The sequence below is a fragment of the Myxocyprinus asiaticus genome, chromosome 45, assembly GCF_019703515.2.
Source record: "Myxocyprinus asiaticus isolate MX2 ecotype Aquarium Trade chromosome 45, UBuf_Myxa_2, whole genome shotgun sequence".
Classification (NCBI taxonomy): Eukaryota; Metazoa; Chordata; class Actinopteri; order Cypriniformes; family Catostomidae; genus Myxocyprinus; species Myxocyprinus asiaticus.
Window position 1 is genome coordinate 28,067,834 of NC_059388.1, and position 16,089 is coordinate 28,083,922.

The 16,089-nt window shown below is 37.9% G+C and overlaps 1 protein-coding gene across 4 annotated transcripts; it reads right to left on the reverse strand.

Moving 5' to 3' along the window:
• Positions 1-308: 308 nt before the first annotated feature.
• Positions 309-15,908, reverse strand: tbc1d30 (TBC1 domain family, member 30). 4 transcript variants are annotated; one of them, XM_051688519.1, is made up of 14 exons: positions 15,241-15,908; positions 13,401-13,565; positions 9,242-9,303; positions 9,047-9,112; positions 8,809-8,934; positions 7,939-8,124; positions 7,663-7,831; positions 7,374-7,542; positions 7,052-7,157; positions 6,062-6,168; positions 4,519-4,661; positions 3,835-4,041; positions 2,896-2,961; positions 309-2,532 (listed from the first exon to the last, which is right to left on the reverse strand). In XM_051688519.1, the coding sequence occupies exons 1-14, from the start codon at positions 15,752-15,754 to the stop codon at positions 1,625-1,627; spliced, it is 2,994 nt and encodes a 997-aa protein (XP_051544479.1). In that variant the 5' UTR covers positions 15,755-15,908; the 3' UTR covers positions 309-1,624. The 4 variants fall into 4 exon arrangements, with proteins under 4 accessions (XP_051544479.1, XP_051544480.1, XP_051544481.1 ...); XM_051688520.1 differs by lacking the exon at positions 2,896-2,961; XM_051688521.1 differs by lacking the exons at positions 13,401-13,565; positions 15,241-15,908 and adding an exon at positions 10,893-11,423.
• Between the last annotated feature and the right edge of the window lie 181 nt (positions 15,909-16,089).

A 16,089-nucleotide genomic window follows, 5' to 3' on the forward strand; every position in this document is an offset into this window, starting at 1 on the left:
TCATGATGTAGGAATATTTTCTACATACCATTCTAAATAATAAAAAAGCTTACAGCACCTTTAAGAGAAAATTGATGTAAATGTGTGTCATTGAAGAGGGCCCCATTCCTGAACTTTGCCTAGGGCCCCCAAACCACTAAATCCGCCCATGGCCCGAGGTTAGCTCCTTTGCTATCATTAACTACTTAAGAGTTGTCAGCCAACAACTGCACAAGTTGAGCCTGAACTCATACCATCACAACATGAACAAGAAACAACCAACACGCAGAAACTGAAATACACAAAGGCTTTTTTTTTTCAATACTTGCAAGTCTTTTATTCACTGTGCTGAATATTTGAACTCCCAGCACTTGTAAGCCCCAAAGAGAAATCGACATTCCAAGAGACATTTAACTGCAACTCAAATGAGGAAAAAAACTAACTTTTTGACAGAAAACTTGTGCTATTCAGATGGAAAAAAAAACAACACAATTCATTGAAGGAAAGACGACAGAATTGCATGGCTTGATTGTAAAAATCACAGATTAAAGAGTATAAATTAACACAAGCTCACAGGAACAAGTGAACATGAAAAACAAAAGAGCTTTAAATTTGTTGTGGTACAAGTTCATGGCTTATGAAGACTTGTAGTATCTTCTGGAGTCATTTAATATGAGATACTTTACATAGGTGTTGTTACTCTACTTGAATTTCCTAGATTTGGAGCATATATGTAAACATACACAGTGCATTGTGGCACATACTGGTGGCCTCAACATGCAGCAAAGAAACTTTTAAAGATACAAACCCTTCAATCTTGTGACTTGTGTCTGCAGGGCATTACTCCCAGTTGTTTTTGTAGGGTCTTCTTACATAAAAATATTAGAGATATACCTCATGAATTCATAGTGATCACCAATAACTGTGACTTTGACAATGGTTACCCCTTGGCATGCCATTTAGATGCACTTAATGGCATGTTTTCAGTATCTGGAAGCATACTTTTTTGAATGCATGTGCTTTACAAGTCAAGCGCTTCAAACCCAAAGTATTGATATGAAAAATTAAATAGCTTTAACTCATTTAAAGGGATAGTTCACCCAGAAATCTAAATTCTCTCATCATTTACTCACCCTCATGCCATCCCAGATGTGTATGATTTTTTATTTTGTAGAACACAAACAATAATATCTCAGCTCTGTAGGTTATTACAATGCAAGTGAATGGTGACTAGAGCTTTGAAGCTAAAAAAAAAAAAAAAAAAAAAAAAACACATAAAGGCCACTAAAATTAATCCATACAACTCTAGTGGTTTAATCCATGTGTTCAGAAGAAATATGATAGGTGTTGGTTTGAAACAGATCAATATTTAAGTCCTTTTTTTTTTTAACCATAAATCTCCACTTTCACTTTCTTTCACATTTTGAAAGTGAAAGTGAAGATTTATGGCCTTTATGTGATTTTTGGAGCTTCAAAGTTCTGGTCACCATTTACTTGCATTGTAAGGACCTACAGAGCTGAGATATTCTAAAAATCTTCATTTGTGTTCTGCAGAAGAAAGAAAGTCATACACTTCTGGGATGGCATGAGGGTGAGTAAATGATGAGAGATTTTTCATTTTTCAGTAAACTATCCATTTAAGTGCTCATCGTCGCTTGGTGCTGCTTCCCACGTGGTTCATACTTCTGCTCATCTGAGGAAAGTGCACATTTGGAGTTCTGGCAGTCGGGCCGTAGAGGCCCAAGTTTCTTGCAGCAATGGACCTGCGAGGCGTTTTTATGCAGGGGAAAGGGGAGAAGATCTGCTGTGGTTGTGAAGATTCTCCCGCTAAGCTTGAGGGGCTTCTTCTGAGGGAACCTCCACTTTCTGAGCTGGAAGAGTCTGAACCTGGACGGCGAGTGGATGGGAGTGGAGTTGGAGCTGTGGGATTGGGCTCCATTCTTGGTTGGGGTTCTAGTGATGGAGGTGGTGTAGGTGGCTCTGGGTCAGTTGAGGTTGGAGAAGCTGGTTCTGGCAAAGGTTCCAGCTCCAGAGAAGACAGCTGGTTCTCGATCGGTTGGATTTCCTGTTCTTCTCCAGAGCTGTGGTCTTGCAGAGAGCTTTCAGCCACCAGAGTCACTTCTTCACACGTCTCATCTTGCTCTTCAGGTGCAGTCTTTTTGTCCTCCTTTTGATCTTCCACCCTTCCTTCCTCACTTTTTTTCTCATCTTCCTCTCCAGGTGCTCCTTCCGCTGTGCTCTCGCTCTGTTTTGGAGATTGATCGTTTTCTAGTTCCAGAGAATTGTCAAAGCCGAGCTGGGCCCGTGCTCGGGCGATGTTCCTCTGATGCGTGCGCACATGCGTGCGCCAGGGGGAATGGAACCTCACCCGGGACACCTGATCCTGGCTTGGGGTGGAATGGGATTGGGGCAAAGGGTGCATTCCTCCATTATGGATGAATCCGTTTTTTGAGGATCTTTCACCAGGCCTGGGCTTCCTACCAAGAAGAAGATGGTTGACCACAGGGGATGGACCAATTTGGGAGGCAAGGATACTTGTGGCTGGACATTTATCTGTAAAGAACCAATGTCAAAGAGTAAGAAAACTCTAGTATTTGTAAACAGAATGTTAAGTCTTCAATATGCCCTCAAGGGGCGCTATAGCAATATTCCCCTAAAAAAAAAAAGACATTTTTTGACAATGAAAATATACATTGCAAAATCTGCACAAATTAAATAATCCAAAAATGTTAATTAAAAAGCTTTAGCATGTAACAATTCCCTGCAAAGCATGGATCACATAGTGGAAGTCACCTACAATCAATCACCCCAGCCTTCAGCAAAAACATTACTAACAAATGATTACATGATTATTGCATTACCCACCAGCGGACCCAACACCAGCTAAAATATCTAAAGTGGAATCACAGTTTATACCAGTGTTGTGCTTCTGTTGTTTACTGGGTTGATGAGGCTCAATAGTTTCAGCTTCCACTGGAGGTCCTGAGAAAAATGTGACAACACACTGACTAATACTACATATACAGAAATTGTCGGAATGTACCTTTTGCCATAGTTTTGAATTGTGCATCTATTGTTTTATCATTTAAAACCTAACAAACGTCTTTTTGTGAAATGTGTGAAGGGCGCTTGAGCTACAGTATCTTTCTTTAAAATAAATGCCATTATATTTTATATTTTGTTTTCTAATGCAATGACATTCATAAACCATAAGTGTGCCATATTTAGTGTTAAATTCAAGTTTAGTGCCCAAATACATAATATGTTGTTTGAAAAGTATGCTTGTGCTTCCTTTCTTTAAAATAAATGACACTTAGTTTGAATGACATTCATAGGTTTTTAAGTATGTCTTCAGTGTCTAAATACATTCTGTGGCGAGTGCAACACTGGAAAGCATAATAACTAAGAAACTAATACACCTTGATGCCAGTGTGTTAAAAATAAAAACCAGCAGCCTGAAAAAATGTAATATGCTCAAACTGAAAATCCATCTCCATATCTTGTCCAAACAAGTCTATCAATACGGTCCTTCTACCTGCATTAGCGTTCTGGTTCATTTGAGTGAATTGGCTCGTTCGGACGGTTAATTTTATTAAACCGGTTCAAAAATGATTCATAATCGAGTAATCTCTTAAAAGAGTTTTCAGATATCTCCGCGCAGAATTTTATGTTCCGTTTTTGTAGTAGAATTGCTGTTTACAGTATTGTCACTATTAGGCTATATGGATTGCATCAAATGTTATAATTCATAATAATGTTAATTATTAATAATGTTAACAGAATGGGAACAATTAACAACAGTTTTACCCCTAAACAAAGTAATCCATTACATTTGGGATTCGGTTCATCACTAACCTGCATGGATGTAGAGTAGACCGGTCTGCTGCTGTTGTTTCTGTTTGATGCGAGAGTACTGTTTCTTCAGCGCACTGATGTCAGTACTCATGCGCTCCAGCATCATACTGTTAATGGCCGCCTGATGCTCTGCCCGGCCCGCGCCAACCGCCCCAGGACTGAGCTCTGCCATGTTACTGCAATGAGAGCCCTGCTCCACTCTCTGATCTGAAAAAATAAAAATACATGATCCAATTTGTAAAAATTGGTTTGTGAGTGCAAAAATGTTTGGCAAGTGTTCATGAGTAATTTCTGCATTGGCCCTTTTTCAAACTTCCCGTTGTTTACTTGCACTGAAGTCTGTAATTTAGGAAAGCTGTAATTGTTTTGAACCAACCACCTCAAAAACAACAAGACCTGACAAATGGGTTTAAATGAGTTTGCAGGCAGATTCAAACAGGGTTTGAGGATTTGTGAATCTTGCCAATGTTAGGCTGGCAGTGTAAGCTACAGTGAGCTCATAATGTTTGCATTAGTTTATATAGTTCGAGTGACTCATAAAATGTTAATCATTAAGAAGAAATTATAACCGTCTCATCCACTTGATACATTCATATAATATCACATTGCAGCATTATCATAATGGGCATTGCAGTGGGACTGTAACAGGTTTAATAGTCTGATGAAATGTAAGCAGAAACAGACCTTTAAGGTGCTTTTGGTATCTTTGGATCTCAGGGGACAGAAGTCCGCCGAGAGGCCCCAGGCAGCCCAGGGCAGTAACAAAAGAGTCTTCATTATCCATGTCAGGATCATCATCTTCACTCTCCCATCCATGGAGTGCCTGACTATAAATAGAAATAGTGAAAATAACAATATAACATATTATTTCTAATAACAAGAAGATGATTTTTACATTTTCTGAAGAAAACGTAAGCAGTGATTTCCAGTGCAAAACTCGCGTCAACAATACTCGGGTGTTTTCGGAGGTTGCCCGGACGTTGCTATTCGGTTGCTCATTGGCCCAAGTCAAAAGAGCCCAAGTTTCTATGATATTCCAGTGCCTAGTTATGGCATAGGTCCCTGTTGATCATGTTGATCATCTCTTAATACTTAAACTATAAACATACGCCAACTATCGTCAAAAAGTTGCTTTGGATAAAAGCGTATGCTACATTAATGAATGAATCTGCTAAGCGAAATAAATGAATTTTATAAATGGGAAACAGTGTTTACACCAGGGTTATTACAGTCATGGTTTTAATTTGTCATTTCAATTTAGTTAAGTTTTCACACTTTGTCTGTTAGTTTGAGTTTAATTTTTGTTTTTCAGTGTTTTCTAGCTTTAGTTTATTTAGTTTTTTTTTTTAGTTTTAGTATTTTATGACTGCCAAAGCTAAAGCATTTAGCAGTTTTATGTTGCCTCCATCTAGCTGCATTTACATGTTTAATTAAGGTGGATTCAAAATGTTATAATATTGGGTGAGGACGGGTAAAGTGGGAAAGTTAAGCTTGATCCCCATTGTGTCCATATGTATTTCCTTAAATGGTCATAAATCATTACTTAACTACTCTTTGGGAAGTAAACAATTAACTTTTTGAGGTTTTATATTGATGAAATTGATGAGTGCTTCTGTTTTTCATGACCACCAGATGGAAATGCAGTGGTAAAGAAAATTACAGAAATTTGAGATAAATCTTTCATTTTGAATAAATGGTTGAAAATATAATAATTTATGATGTGCACGTGTAAAGTATAATTCTAAATAATTTGTAGATATTTTTTTATAGAATCTTTTTTTTCTCTGTCCCACTTTGACTAAGGTAGGGGACATCCTAAGCTTTCTATAAAGGTATAATATCAGGTCATGTAGCATTTGAATCATAACAAAGTGCCAAGAAAACTGAGGTTTCCAAAAGTGTCCCACTCTGACAATATTGTGTGTCAAACACTAAAACTACAGTTAATTCAAGGTCATCTTTATTTTAGTTAGTTTTGGGTTTATGAAAAAGTATTTTAGTTTCAGTTTTTTCCAATCATTTCAGTTTTTATTTTTATTTCAGTTAATGAAAACATTTTAGTTGTCCTTAACTATAATAACACTGGTTTACACTGAGAATAAGATAAGGGAGAACATTTGCATGTCAACACATTACAACACACTCTAGTCTCGCATTAAATTGTTTTTATGACAGTTAAACAGGTGCCATCTGTGCTGTGGGCGATGGATTTTTTTATTGTGTATACCTGCTATTAGCTCTGACTGGGGCGGGGAAGGGAGTGATGTTGTAGGTGTATTTCTCCCGGAGCTCTGCCAACTGGGGAAATGGGAAGGGAGCCATGGAGTAAACCGTCTGTCGAGAGGAACACAGGTGCATTTCATATATACACACATATTCAGTGCCAAAACCAATGGAAAAACCACATGGAAACAACTAGAGTAGAATTTGTCATCGCATCCATTGTTCTTCAATGATCTACCGTATATGATTCTTGCCAAAAATAAAAAAATACTCATAGAAACATGCTTTGCAAACTGATTTTTTACGTGACTTGTAAATATTGCGTCAGTTTCCTGGTGAATTGAACAATAGAGACGTTACAAAAACATTTTTTTTTACATTTTATGTTTATGCATTTGGCAGACACTTTTATCCAAAGCGACTTAAAGTGCATTCAAGGTGTACACTGTATCAGTTTATGTTTGTGTTCCCCAGGAATCAAAGCCATGATCTTGGCGTTGCTAGCGCCAAGCTCTTCTAGTTGAGCTACAGGAACATGGCAGATAAAGTCAAGAGTAAAACATCAGATTTTACTTGACTTTTCGCCCTGTTCCTCACACAATGCTATCTTATGACATCAAACCACTTTTAGTAGCTCAACTGATAGTGCGCTGCACTTTCGATGCAAAGGACCAGAGTACGAGTCCTAAAGAGCACACGGAAAGTGTCATAGAAACACCACAAAATGATGTGGTTGCTTCAGCAACTGAGTTTTTCATCTCACATTCACTTCATATGACACTATCGGTTAGGTTTAGGTTTAAGATTTAGGTCGGTTTTGTTGATTTTAAACTCGATATAGCATTAATCTTAAAAATCTGTCTCATTAAGCGCCACTCAGTGGACTGCCACAGAACGTGTAAGGAGCCACGTAATATCATTCTGCAAAAATGTTGCCACAGTCACGTCATTTTTTTAAGAGACCAGGCTCAATGAACAATTTCACCCGTCTTACCTGCATGAGTTCATTGGAATCGATAAGGTTGTGCTCCAGCATTTCCTGGGTCAGGCAGCCCATAGTACTATAGAATTCATCAGCAGTCTGGCACTCCTCAACTCTCCTGTGAGATAGAAAAGCAAACAACATAGGTATGAAACAAAGAAACTGGCAGCATGAATTATAAAAGTTGAAAATTGTTCTAAAATGTATATTTCAGATATGATTAATGTTCACATACTGTAGGTTTCCTTATCACATGCTAAGACACGAGTCTTGGAATCTGTCGTAAATTGGAACCAACTGTTTTTCTGCATGTACATCTGATTGTTGAACTTACTCTCCGAGTTTGGCCCAGATGGCCAGAGCTACACGCAGCAGCATTTCAGAGCCCTCAAAGAAGACAGAATCCCAGATCTTCAGCACGGTGTAGTGGGGCAGACAGGTGGCAAACATGGTGAGAAACCACTGCATGGTGAAGACATTAGTGAGCGGAGGCTCATAGCTGCCTGAAACAACACCACGACAGTCAGCGATGGTATTTGACACATCACGTAATGCAGATGAACTGGTGTACTCTAACACAGTTTTTGTTCATTCACATCTATATATCCGGGGTTGACACACACCTCCCCCTTCACGATTGGCTACTTTCTGCAGATGATGGAGATGCTGAGAAAGTTCTGGAAGTTTCAGTCGCAGCAGATCCCTGAACACGGCCATGTCCACTGAGAGCGCACGCAGGTTATTGGCAAAGTAGCTATCAGGAAGCACCTTATCAATCAAATATATCATCACCTGTACAGGAACAAAGACACATTTTCAATACATTTTTGCATTTCGGTTCAAAACAAAAACTGAGATTACAAATTCAACCCACAGAGATAATAGACATATAATCAAACCTTTAAAGCATCTCCTTCATTCCCCTCCATAACTTCCAGGATTAGGGCAGCCAGAACATTGAAGCCCTGACAGTACCCGACAGTCTTGTTCCAGCGGGCGTATGCCAGCAGTACCCGCTTTAACACCACCCGGTCCTGCTCAGCCTCTTGGCCACAATAAGAACTGCAGCCTGTCCGGTGCAAGTCCTGGATGAGATGAGAAGGAAATACAAAGTATGCATTTTAATGCAACCCAAGTGCTACAGGTTTATATAATTAAACAAGGAGCATCCTTTTCTGAAATGAAGTCAATAGGGAAGGACATGAGAGAGAGAGAGAGAGAGAGAGAGAGAGAGAGAGAGAAAGACCACAAGCAAGCAAAAAAAGGCAACTTTCCAAGAGATGAAATTGAACTTTGCCCATTTCACACACCTGCCTTCAATGAATCACTGTTCTCCTGCAGCACTACACAGACAAACACACATGCGCACACACATACACCCATTAACTGTTCCATTATCCACTTACTACTGACGCACAACAAAGTGCAAACATCCTGCTGCACCATTTAACATTTCATCTGACCGACTGAAAGCCACAGTTTATTCGCTTGCTAATAATAAAATAATATACAAACTTGAGTTAAAAAAAAAAAAAAAAAAAAAAAAGAGATGTACACTTTGTCATTCATGTTGATGTGGGAATATACAAAGCTGTGGTTTCACAACAAAACTGCTAGTTTATTTTGTGGTTTTGACTTTAGACATTTTTGTTCAGTAAACTCAAATGGACCAGAACAATCTTACAGAAAAGGATGTAGCTGTGTCAGATATGATTTCTAAAGAGCAATGAGTCTTAAAGAGAAAATTGCATAGAACTACATGTGTGTACCTTGACTATTTGAATTCCCAAAGAGTCGTCATCCGGATTGCTGCGATCATTAAAGGCAAATCTCATTGTTTTCTCCCAGTCTATAGAAATGCTGTGGAGATACTGGTCAGCTAAGGTCAGCCATACCTACATTAAGCAAACCAAATATTAATCCCACATTTGATGTGCACATTTATCAAGACCAGTACAAATGGGAACATTGTTCGTAAACAGAGGACAAAATTTCCTCCACTCCTACCCTCTTCCTCCACTCTTTGGGAATGCCAGCTGGCAGCCTGGCCACTGCTTTCAGGGCATCGTACCACTGCAGAGTGATAATAAAAAAAAAAAAGATAAAAATCAACATAGAAACCAAAAACACTACTACTGTAGTTCATTTCTACATGGGGGAGTTAGGTACAGATGTACAGCAGAACAGGTATCTCATTCATACTTGTTGAAAGCCGTTCTTGCCAAGAGATGGTTCAATCGTGAACTTCAACCTTGTGTCCACCCCTGCAAAGAGACAAAAGAGTGGATAAACCGTGAGACAATAATGACTGTATAAATAGGTTGTCCTGAGCTGCAGGTGTCTCATTAACAAATGAACTGACTGAAGCATTGATGTTGTATAATCAGCGTTCAGCATGAACATAAAAAGACTGAAAGTGGTCATGATCTAAAACGCAAAGACAAGTAGCGAAAACAAGTGTATGAATAATAAATGACGGTTCATTTTCATTTGATGGCTCTTCACTTGTGATGAGACCGAGTTACCTAACTAATCTCAAGTCGTCAACTGTCTGTCTAACAGCATAGGCATATTATTTTCATCTACTTTGATCACATCAATGACAATGCATGTTTTATTAAATAGTCAGTTTTATTTTTTTGACAAATTTTATTTCTAAAAATGCAAATATACCAACTAAGCCTCTCTTCAAGGTTTTAATAAACAATATCAAAATCTTTAAAAAAAAATGTTTAAAAAAGCAATTAAAACTTAAAGACAAAAAAATACTTAATGTCTTAAGCGACATTTATGTGTCCTTTCTTGTATTTCTGCGTTTTCTGTCTAAGTAAATGTGGATGATAGTAAAAATCTTGCATGATGTGTGAATAGCATATCAGCACTAGGGAAACACAAAAATAGGACAGAAATTATACAAAACAACTTATTTCGTTGTCGATCACGACGTGGAAACCAAACGCGATGTATGGAAAAGTTGATAAATGTCGCTGTCCAGTCAGCCATGGTGCTGAATATCAACCACCTGCTACTGTAGAGTTTCTTCACGATATACGACACCATCATGTGTCGATAACCTTTGTTTTTTAGTTCATATCTTGTTATAACGTCATACATCTGGAATAACATTCAAAGTATACGTTAAAATGTCTAAAATAGATGTATTAGCAGTTAGTAAATCGCTTAGTCCTATCAAACGCGTTTGTAAACAGTGGCTAAATCTAGAGAACCAATACAATGTTTTGAAAAAGAAAGCAGCTATTTCTCTTTTCCTGCCGACTTTTGGTGCACACGAATGAATAAAAGACCTACGTGTCTTCATTTCTGTTCTAGTTTAATGTTATAAATAAGGAGAATGGCAAACATTTCTGCATAGTGTTTCACTTCCTCAGTCGGGACGGTTCAGGATTAACCTGCATGATCTCTCCAGCACTCTTACTGCAAACATGTTCAAATATACAGCAGAGAACATGTGTCTGGATGAAAAGCAGTGGACAGGTAGATGTCATGAAAGGCTTCTGTTATACCGTAACTTTCTGCAACCCGCCAAGCCAAAACAATGAGCAGCAATAATACTTTAGTATAAATATTAGGCTATATTAATACATGTATAATATTTAATAATATAATGGAATTATTGAATTAAAGTTGACATTGTTTATATAATACACCATATTTATATTAGATATTACATATATATATATATATATATATAAAGAGGTCACTTATAGGTCAAATCTTAGGAACAGTTATCGATGGCACTGGCATCCATCTAAAACAAATAATAATAATAATAATAATAATAAAATGAAAAAAGCTGACAGTAGGCCTATATATACTGGACGTGTGGATTCACCTGGCTCTAGGGTGCACAGCAGACGCGGCGCTTTCCTGGAGATCCCGTTGCGTTTCTTCAGCACATTACTGATAATATTACCGACTCCTGCACCTGCATTCTGCCGCTTCACACAACCCCTAGACCTCTTTGACGAAACAACCCTTTCCTGCTTCATCTGGAGTGCACAAACCCGAGAGGACGAGGTCCGTTTGATCGCCTCTTGGAACTATAAACCGCATACCACCTCACGGCTTTCGCTTCGAATCTCCTTTGCGCATTAAAACTCCCACCGCAAAACTGAATATATATCCTCGTGATGGTCGACTTAAAACCTACAGCACCAAGGAGAATGGCGAACTAATCAATAAATCAGAATCTCGGTCACATTGAAGCATCCTTTATGCTCAGACACGAAGATAACGTCCAAGCACAATAATGATAAAAAACATGTAATTGAATCAAAGGATATTCAGCGACAGGCTGAATAAAGCGGTGATGCGCGGGTTTCGACACCCACATATGAGCGTCACATTGAAGGGTGAGAGAGAGGAGGGACCGGTGGAGCTCTTAAGGATGGGCTGGAGATATATGAAACTAAGAACTAAACAACTCGGGAACAATGGCCAATAAATGATTGACCAAAGAGGGCACTAATCTAAATCGTGAAGAATAACAAATTAAAATTCAGCAGAGCAAAATTACAAGAAATTCTAGACCAAGAGATGAGTCTTGACTTTGGACCTGATTAGAATAAACATAAGAACTAGGATAAGATGGTTGCATTGCCATAAATGAAATAATCATGTTATGCAAGTAAACTGAAGAGATGTAGCCTATGCTTTAGAAAAGAGATGGAGTAATGTATACTAGACAAAGAATAGTAACTATAGTATTGTGAAAGAAATTAATAATTAGTTCTCATGTTTTAAAATATAATAGCAGCTGGTAAGCAAGTCCTCTTTTTCTATGCTACAGAACAGCCATCCTGACATATACAGTATATGAAGGGAAAGAATAATACAGTGGCCCTAAAAAGTATTTAGGCACAATATTTAAGTCACCTTTAAAAATGCCAAGTTATTACTGCATTAGATAACACAATATCAAACCATGTGGCATTTAGATCGCATGAATAAGTAGGTGTACGGGTGTTCCTAATAAAGTGCTCAGTGAGCGTATTTTAAAGACAAATTCAGCACACTTTGCTTGCAAAACATTTAATGAGTTTGTTAGATTTTAAATAACAAAACAATACATATACTGTTCAAAATGAAGATGTGAAGTATTCAGACACTTTCTGGTTGTCAACCAGGTTCTCTGGATGTTTAATGTATTAATGTGATGAACTGAAAGTAATTGGAAATAATTGCAAATAACATTTTCCCTGATTGCAAAATTAAAGGTAACTTCAAAAATAATTGCAGATGCCACTTGGTTTGATATTTTGTTTTCTAATATAATGACGATCATACATTTTTAAATGTTACTTTAGAGTCCCAAATCCCAAGTGTCCTTTTTTTTGGGTCACAGTAGCCTGTACATGGAAAAACAATTCCAGATTTTCTCATTGAAAAACATGCATGGTTGTATTTTTATTGACATGCAGCTAGTGAGAAATCAGCAGTTTTGAATACTTCCCCGTTACTCGAGTTTACAAAAACAAATCTGCCAACCATAACTGTTCATATCTGCAATGCAACACAGCTTATGTCGAGAATGGACTGATGAATGAAAACCATGCATGATATTTCATATACTGTACCTGTTTGACAGCGGTTGTCATGCTGCATGTAAATAAAATTGAGGGAAAAAGACATTAAGAGATGCAAGGCAATATTATCTGTTGGTCTAATAACACCTATCTGCACTGAATACAAGGAATCAGGAAACATGAAAACTCATTGCAACCATAATTGTCAGCAAATTACTCTTTGACAAACACTAATTTGTTGTAGTCACAGTTCAAACCGCTACAACGTTACAGTGCCAATTTACATGTCTGTGTCATAAACTAATCATCATTAATTTTCTCTGAAACAGGAGGCATGAATCTCCACTAACATGTCCAAGTGTCTCATATACGTTGATGATAAAGACACTGACAGACAGCCTCTATTTTCCCCAAAAGAACAGCAAGCAGTCTGCTTTTTTCAATCTGACTGAGTCTGTTAATAAATAATTCATTTTTAAAGGCAAGAAGCCAGCAAAACCTAAAACCACTCATGTCACTTCTAACTAAACCTTAGCCGTGATGGGATTTGAGAACAATTCGCTCTGTCTAAGGCAGACTGTATTCTAAAAACTAAAAAGAGAAATGTAAACTAGAACAGATGTCTACAGAAACCATATTAGACAACCACCACAGCCTTTAAAAATAACTGAAAGATAACAGACTTCATCAGAGAGTGCCAAGCATCCATGAAAGCTGAGATGTACTTTTGATCTAGAATACATTAGTGATCAAAACAGTAAAGAAGGCCTTGTAACACTGCCCAAAGCAGAAATAAGAGAAAGATTTGTAATTACGTCTTTTCTGGGAGACGGCTTGCAGACAGGCGGTGATTATATCACAGTTCTTCTGAAATTTCTGCCGCAGTCTGTCCTTCCTCTTCACCTGCCGTACCAGTTTGGCTGACTGGACACCAATACGATACTTCACCTCCTGAATTATCCACTTAAGTTCCTCTGGATCTAAGCAGAGAATGAATGCAGTTCAAATATATGCATTTTCTTCTCCATTTAGTGTGATAAAATGCAGTGAGGGCGCTAATCCCAGTTGAATTCCCCCAATAAGATTATTAAATACAACCATATACTCGTAATATACTGAGAACGTGCTTTCCCTGATCCTTGCTACTTAACCTTTTAAGCTCTGAAGGTGTTTTTTAATGATATATATTATGGTAAATTATGAGACTCTCAGCCTAAGAAACTGCAAAGAAAAAAAAAAGAGCCAAAACTTTTTTTCTCATTTTTCTAACTTCACATTATATATCTCAGGGTGTAAATAAGGTAGCTCAGAAAAACTGCTTTCACTTTATCACCTGTAACGGAGTAAAATTTTGTGTTGATAGACTTGATATGACCAAGCAATTAAAAGTTATAGCATTACAAATATAATGTATTCTAGTGTCCAAAAAGCTCTCCAAGTGTCTAAAAGCCTCTCCAAACAAATAAAACATAATAATTGTCCATAAGAACCAATTATACATGCTAATACAACAATGATTAAAGGTATGCTCTCACTCCAAAGCATGCAGGCATGAGTAATGAGATCTCATTCAGTTCCATTCTGTGCCATTTGAGTCATCATTGAGTCCGTGTCATGTGTTTGTCAATTACTATTACTCACTAAATTTTTGTCTGTGAATAAAACAAACGGGCCGGTTGTATTCTACTTTTATGAGAGCTTTCCAACGACATATGGCACATGGCTATTTGATCAGCTTGATGTTTTCACCGATTACAAAAAAAAAAAAAAAAAAAAAGTACAGAACAGAACAGTGCAAAATTATTAATAAATCATCAAAACGGAACACTTCTGATTTGTCTGCAAATTTCAAAGCACTTGTTCAATTTGGTCACAATGCCTACATGCATTGTAAAATGCAGCTTCTAAGCTTTAAAACGATACCTATTTTATGTTGGTCAAGACTGTAGTTATTAATGTTTTGATAATTTGCCGGCAGGCCAATCCGAGTTTAAAGGTTTAAATTGTAAATATTCTCAATATAGAGACATATAAGATTAATATGATTGACAGAACATTGTGTATGCACACGTATACAAAAGGCCACTGTAAGTAAATTGTAATTATGTGCAACAAAGAAGCTGAGCACCTGAGACAACAATTAAATTACTTGTGCAAACAAAGGGTTTAACAAGCTGTTGACTGTCTTTCCGATTGGGGTCTGTAATATATACAGTAATCTGGGTTCTTGACAAGCATGGACAGCAGTTTAGTGTGACATGCTACAGTATACTTTATCTAAAACTTTTTTTATATAATTAGCATACATGCAATTTTTATTACCTCATATTAAATATTATTACTTTTTTAAACACATCTCACTGCAGCACCCAACTACATACCTTCCCCTTTGCATATACCGTATCTAATTTATAACCTAAACTATTGATGATGATAAAGTTAGTCATTCACAATATCAAATGCACGGTTTAAACATAGGCCTACAGCCTATAACATGTTTTGAGATAAAAACTAACCTGGAAAAATCTCTCCAGACTTAAAATGGAAGTAATATAAATTGATTAGACACTGATGAATTAAAGAAAGAAAGAACTCACAGTTTTTACTGGGTTGAGTGGACTATACAGTCATATATGTGAATGAAAGAGTGCTCACCTTTCTGAGCCAGGTATTTCATCTGATGGCGTCTCGTGTGCCTCTCTTGAAGTTCATTCAGAAAGTTTGATCCGGTGTTGCTCCTCCCGAGGAACGCGTCTGAACTGGAGGCTTCGGTCGAGCTGTCCACCCCTCGGACACTGTTACTGCTGTATGTGTCATAGAGCTCCACTAACAGACAGTCCACTATGGAAGATGCCCTGGACGCTCTCACATCATCATCTTCTTCTTCCGAATGCCCTCCTCCTCCTCCTCGCCCCATACGGATCTTTCCATCTGGTGATCCATTAGGCACTTTTGCGCACTTTGATTGTGAGATTGACGACAAAGATGTTTCGCCGAACTCACATCTTCCATCTGAAACTGAATGTCCCTTTGAAACCCATTTGTGAAAAGCTGAGAAGTCCAGGTACGGCGCACCTGAGTTGACGAAAACTCCACTCTCCTCCTCAGAGCAGACGTCACATATGTCTATCTCCTTCAGTTCGTCTTTAGCAACTTCCACGCCGGACATGTTTTTATTCCTCTAGCCCTCCTTAAAGTGTAACATTACAAGCTCATGCACATATGTAGCAAGTACAAACCAAAGAATGTTTTGGATGCATCAAGGAACTCAAGTTCCGGGTGTGTTCCATTCCTTGAGCGGGGTTGGCAGCGCCTTTCCCATGCTCTTGTTTCCTTCCTGACACGGTCTAAATCCTGATTGCACGCCCCCACAGTGCTAATAGTTCAGCCCACCTCCAAAACTTTTGAAAGAAGTTCAAAAGTTTCAGCGACAGGTGCAACGTTTACATGTGAATGAGAAACTCGAAATATTTGTATTGTACAATATTTGTTTAAACACATATT

Excerpts from the sequence above, each read along its gene's own strand:
- tbc1d30 (XM_051688519.1), bottom strand. The coding sequence starts at position 15,754 with ATGTCCGGCGTGGAAGTTGCTAAAGACGAACTGAAGGAGATAGACATA. Across the intron at positions 8,125-8,808 it reads TGGGAATTCAAATAGTCAAG|GACTTGCACCGGACAGGCTG; the intron begins GTACACACATGT and ends CATCTCATCCAG. Across the intron at positions 4,662-6,061 it reads CCAGTCAGAGCTAATAGCAG|TCAGGCACTCCATGGATGGG; the intron begins GTATACACAATA and ends TTCTATTTATAG.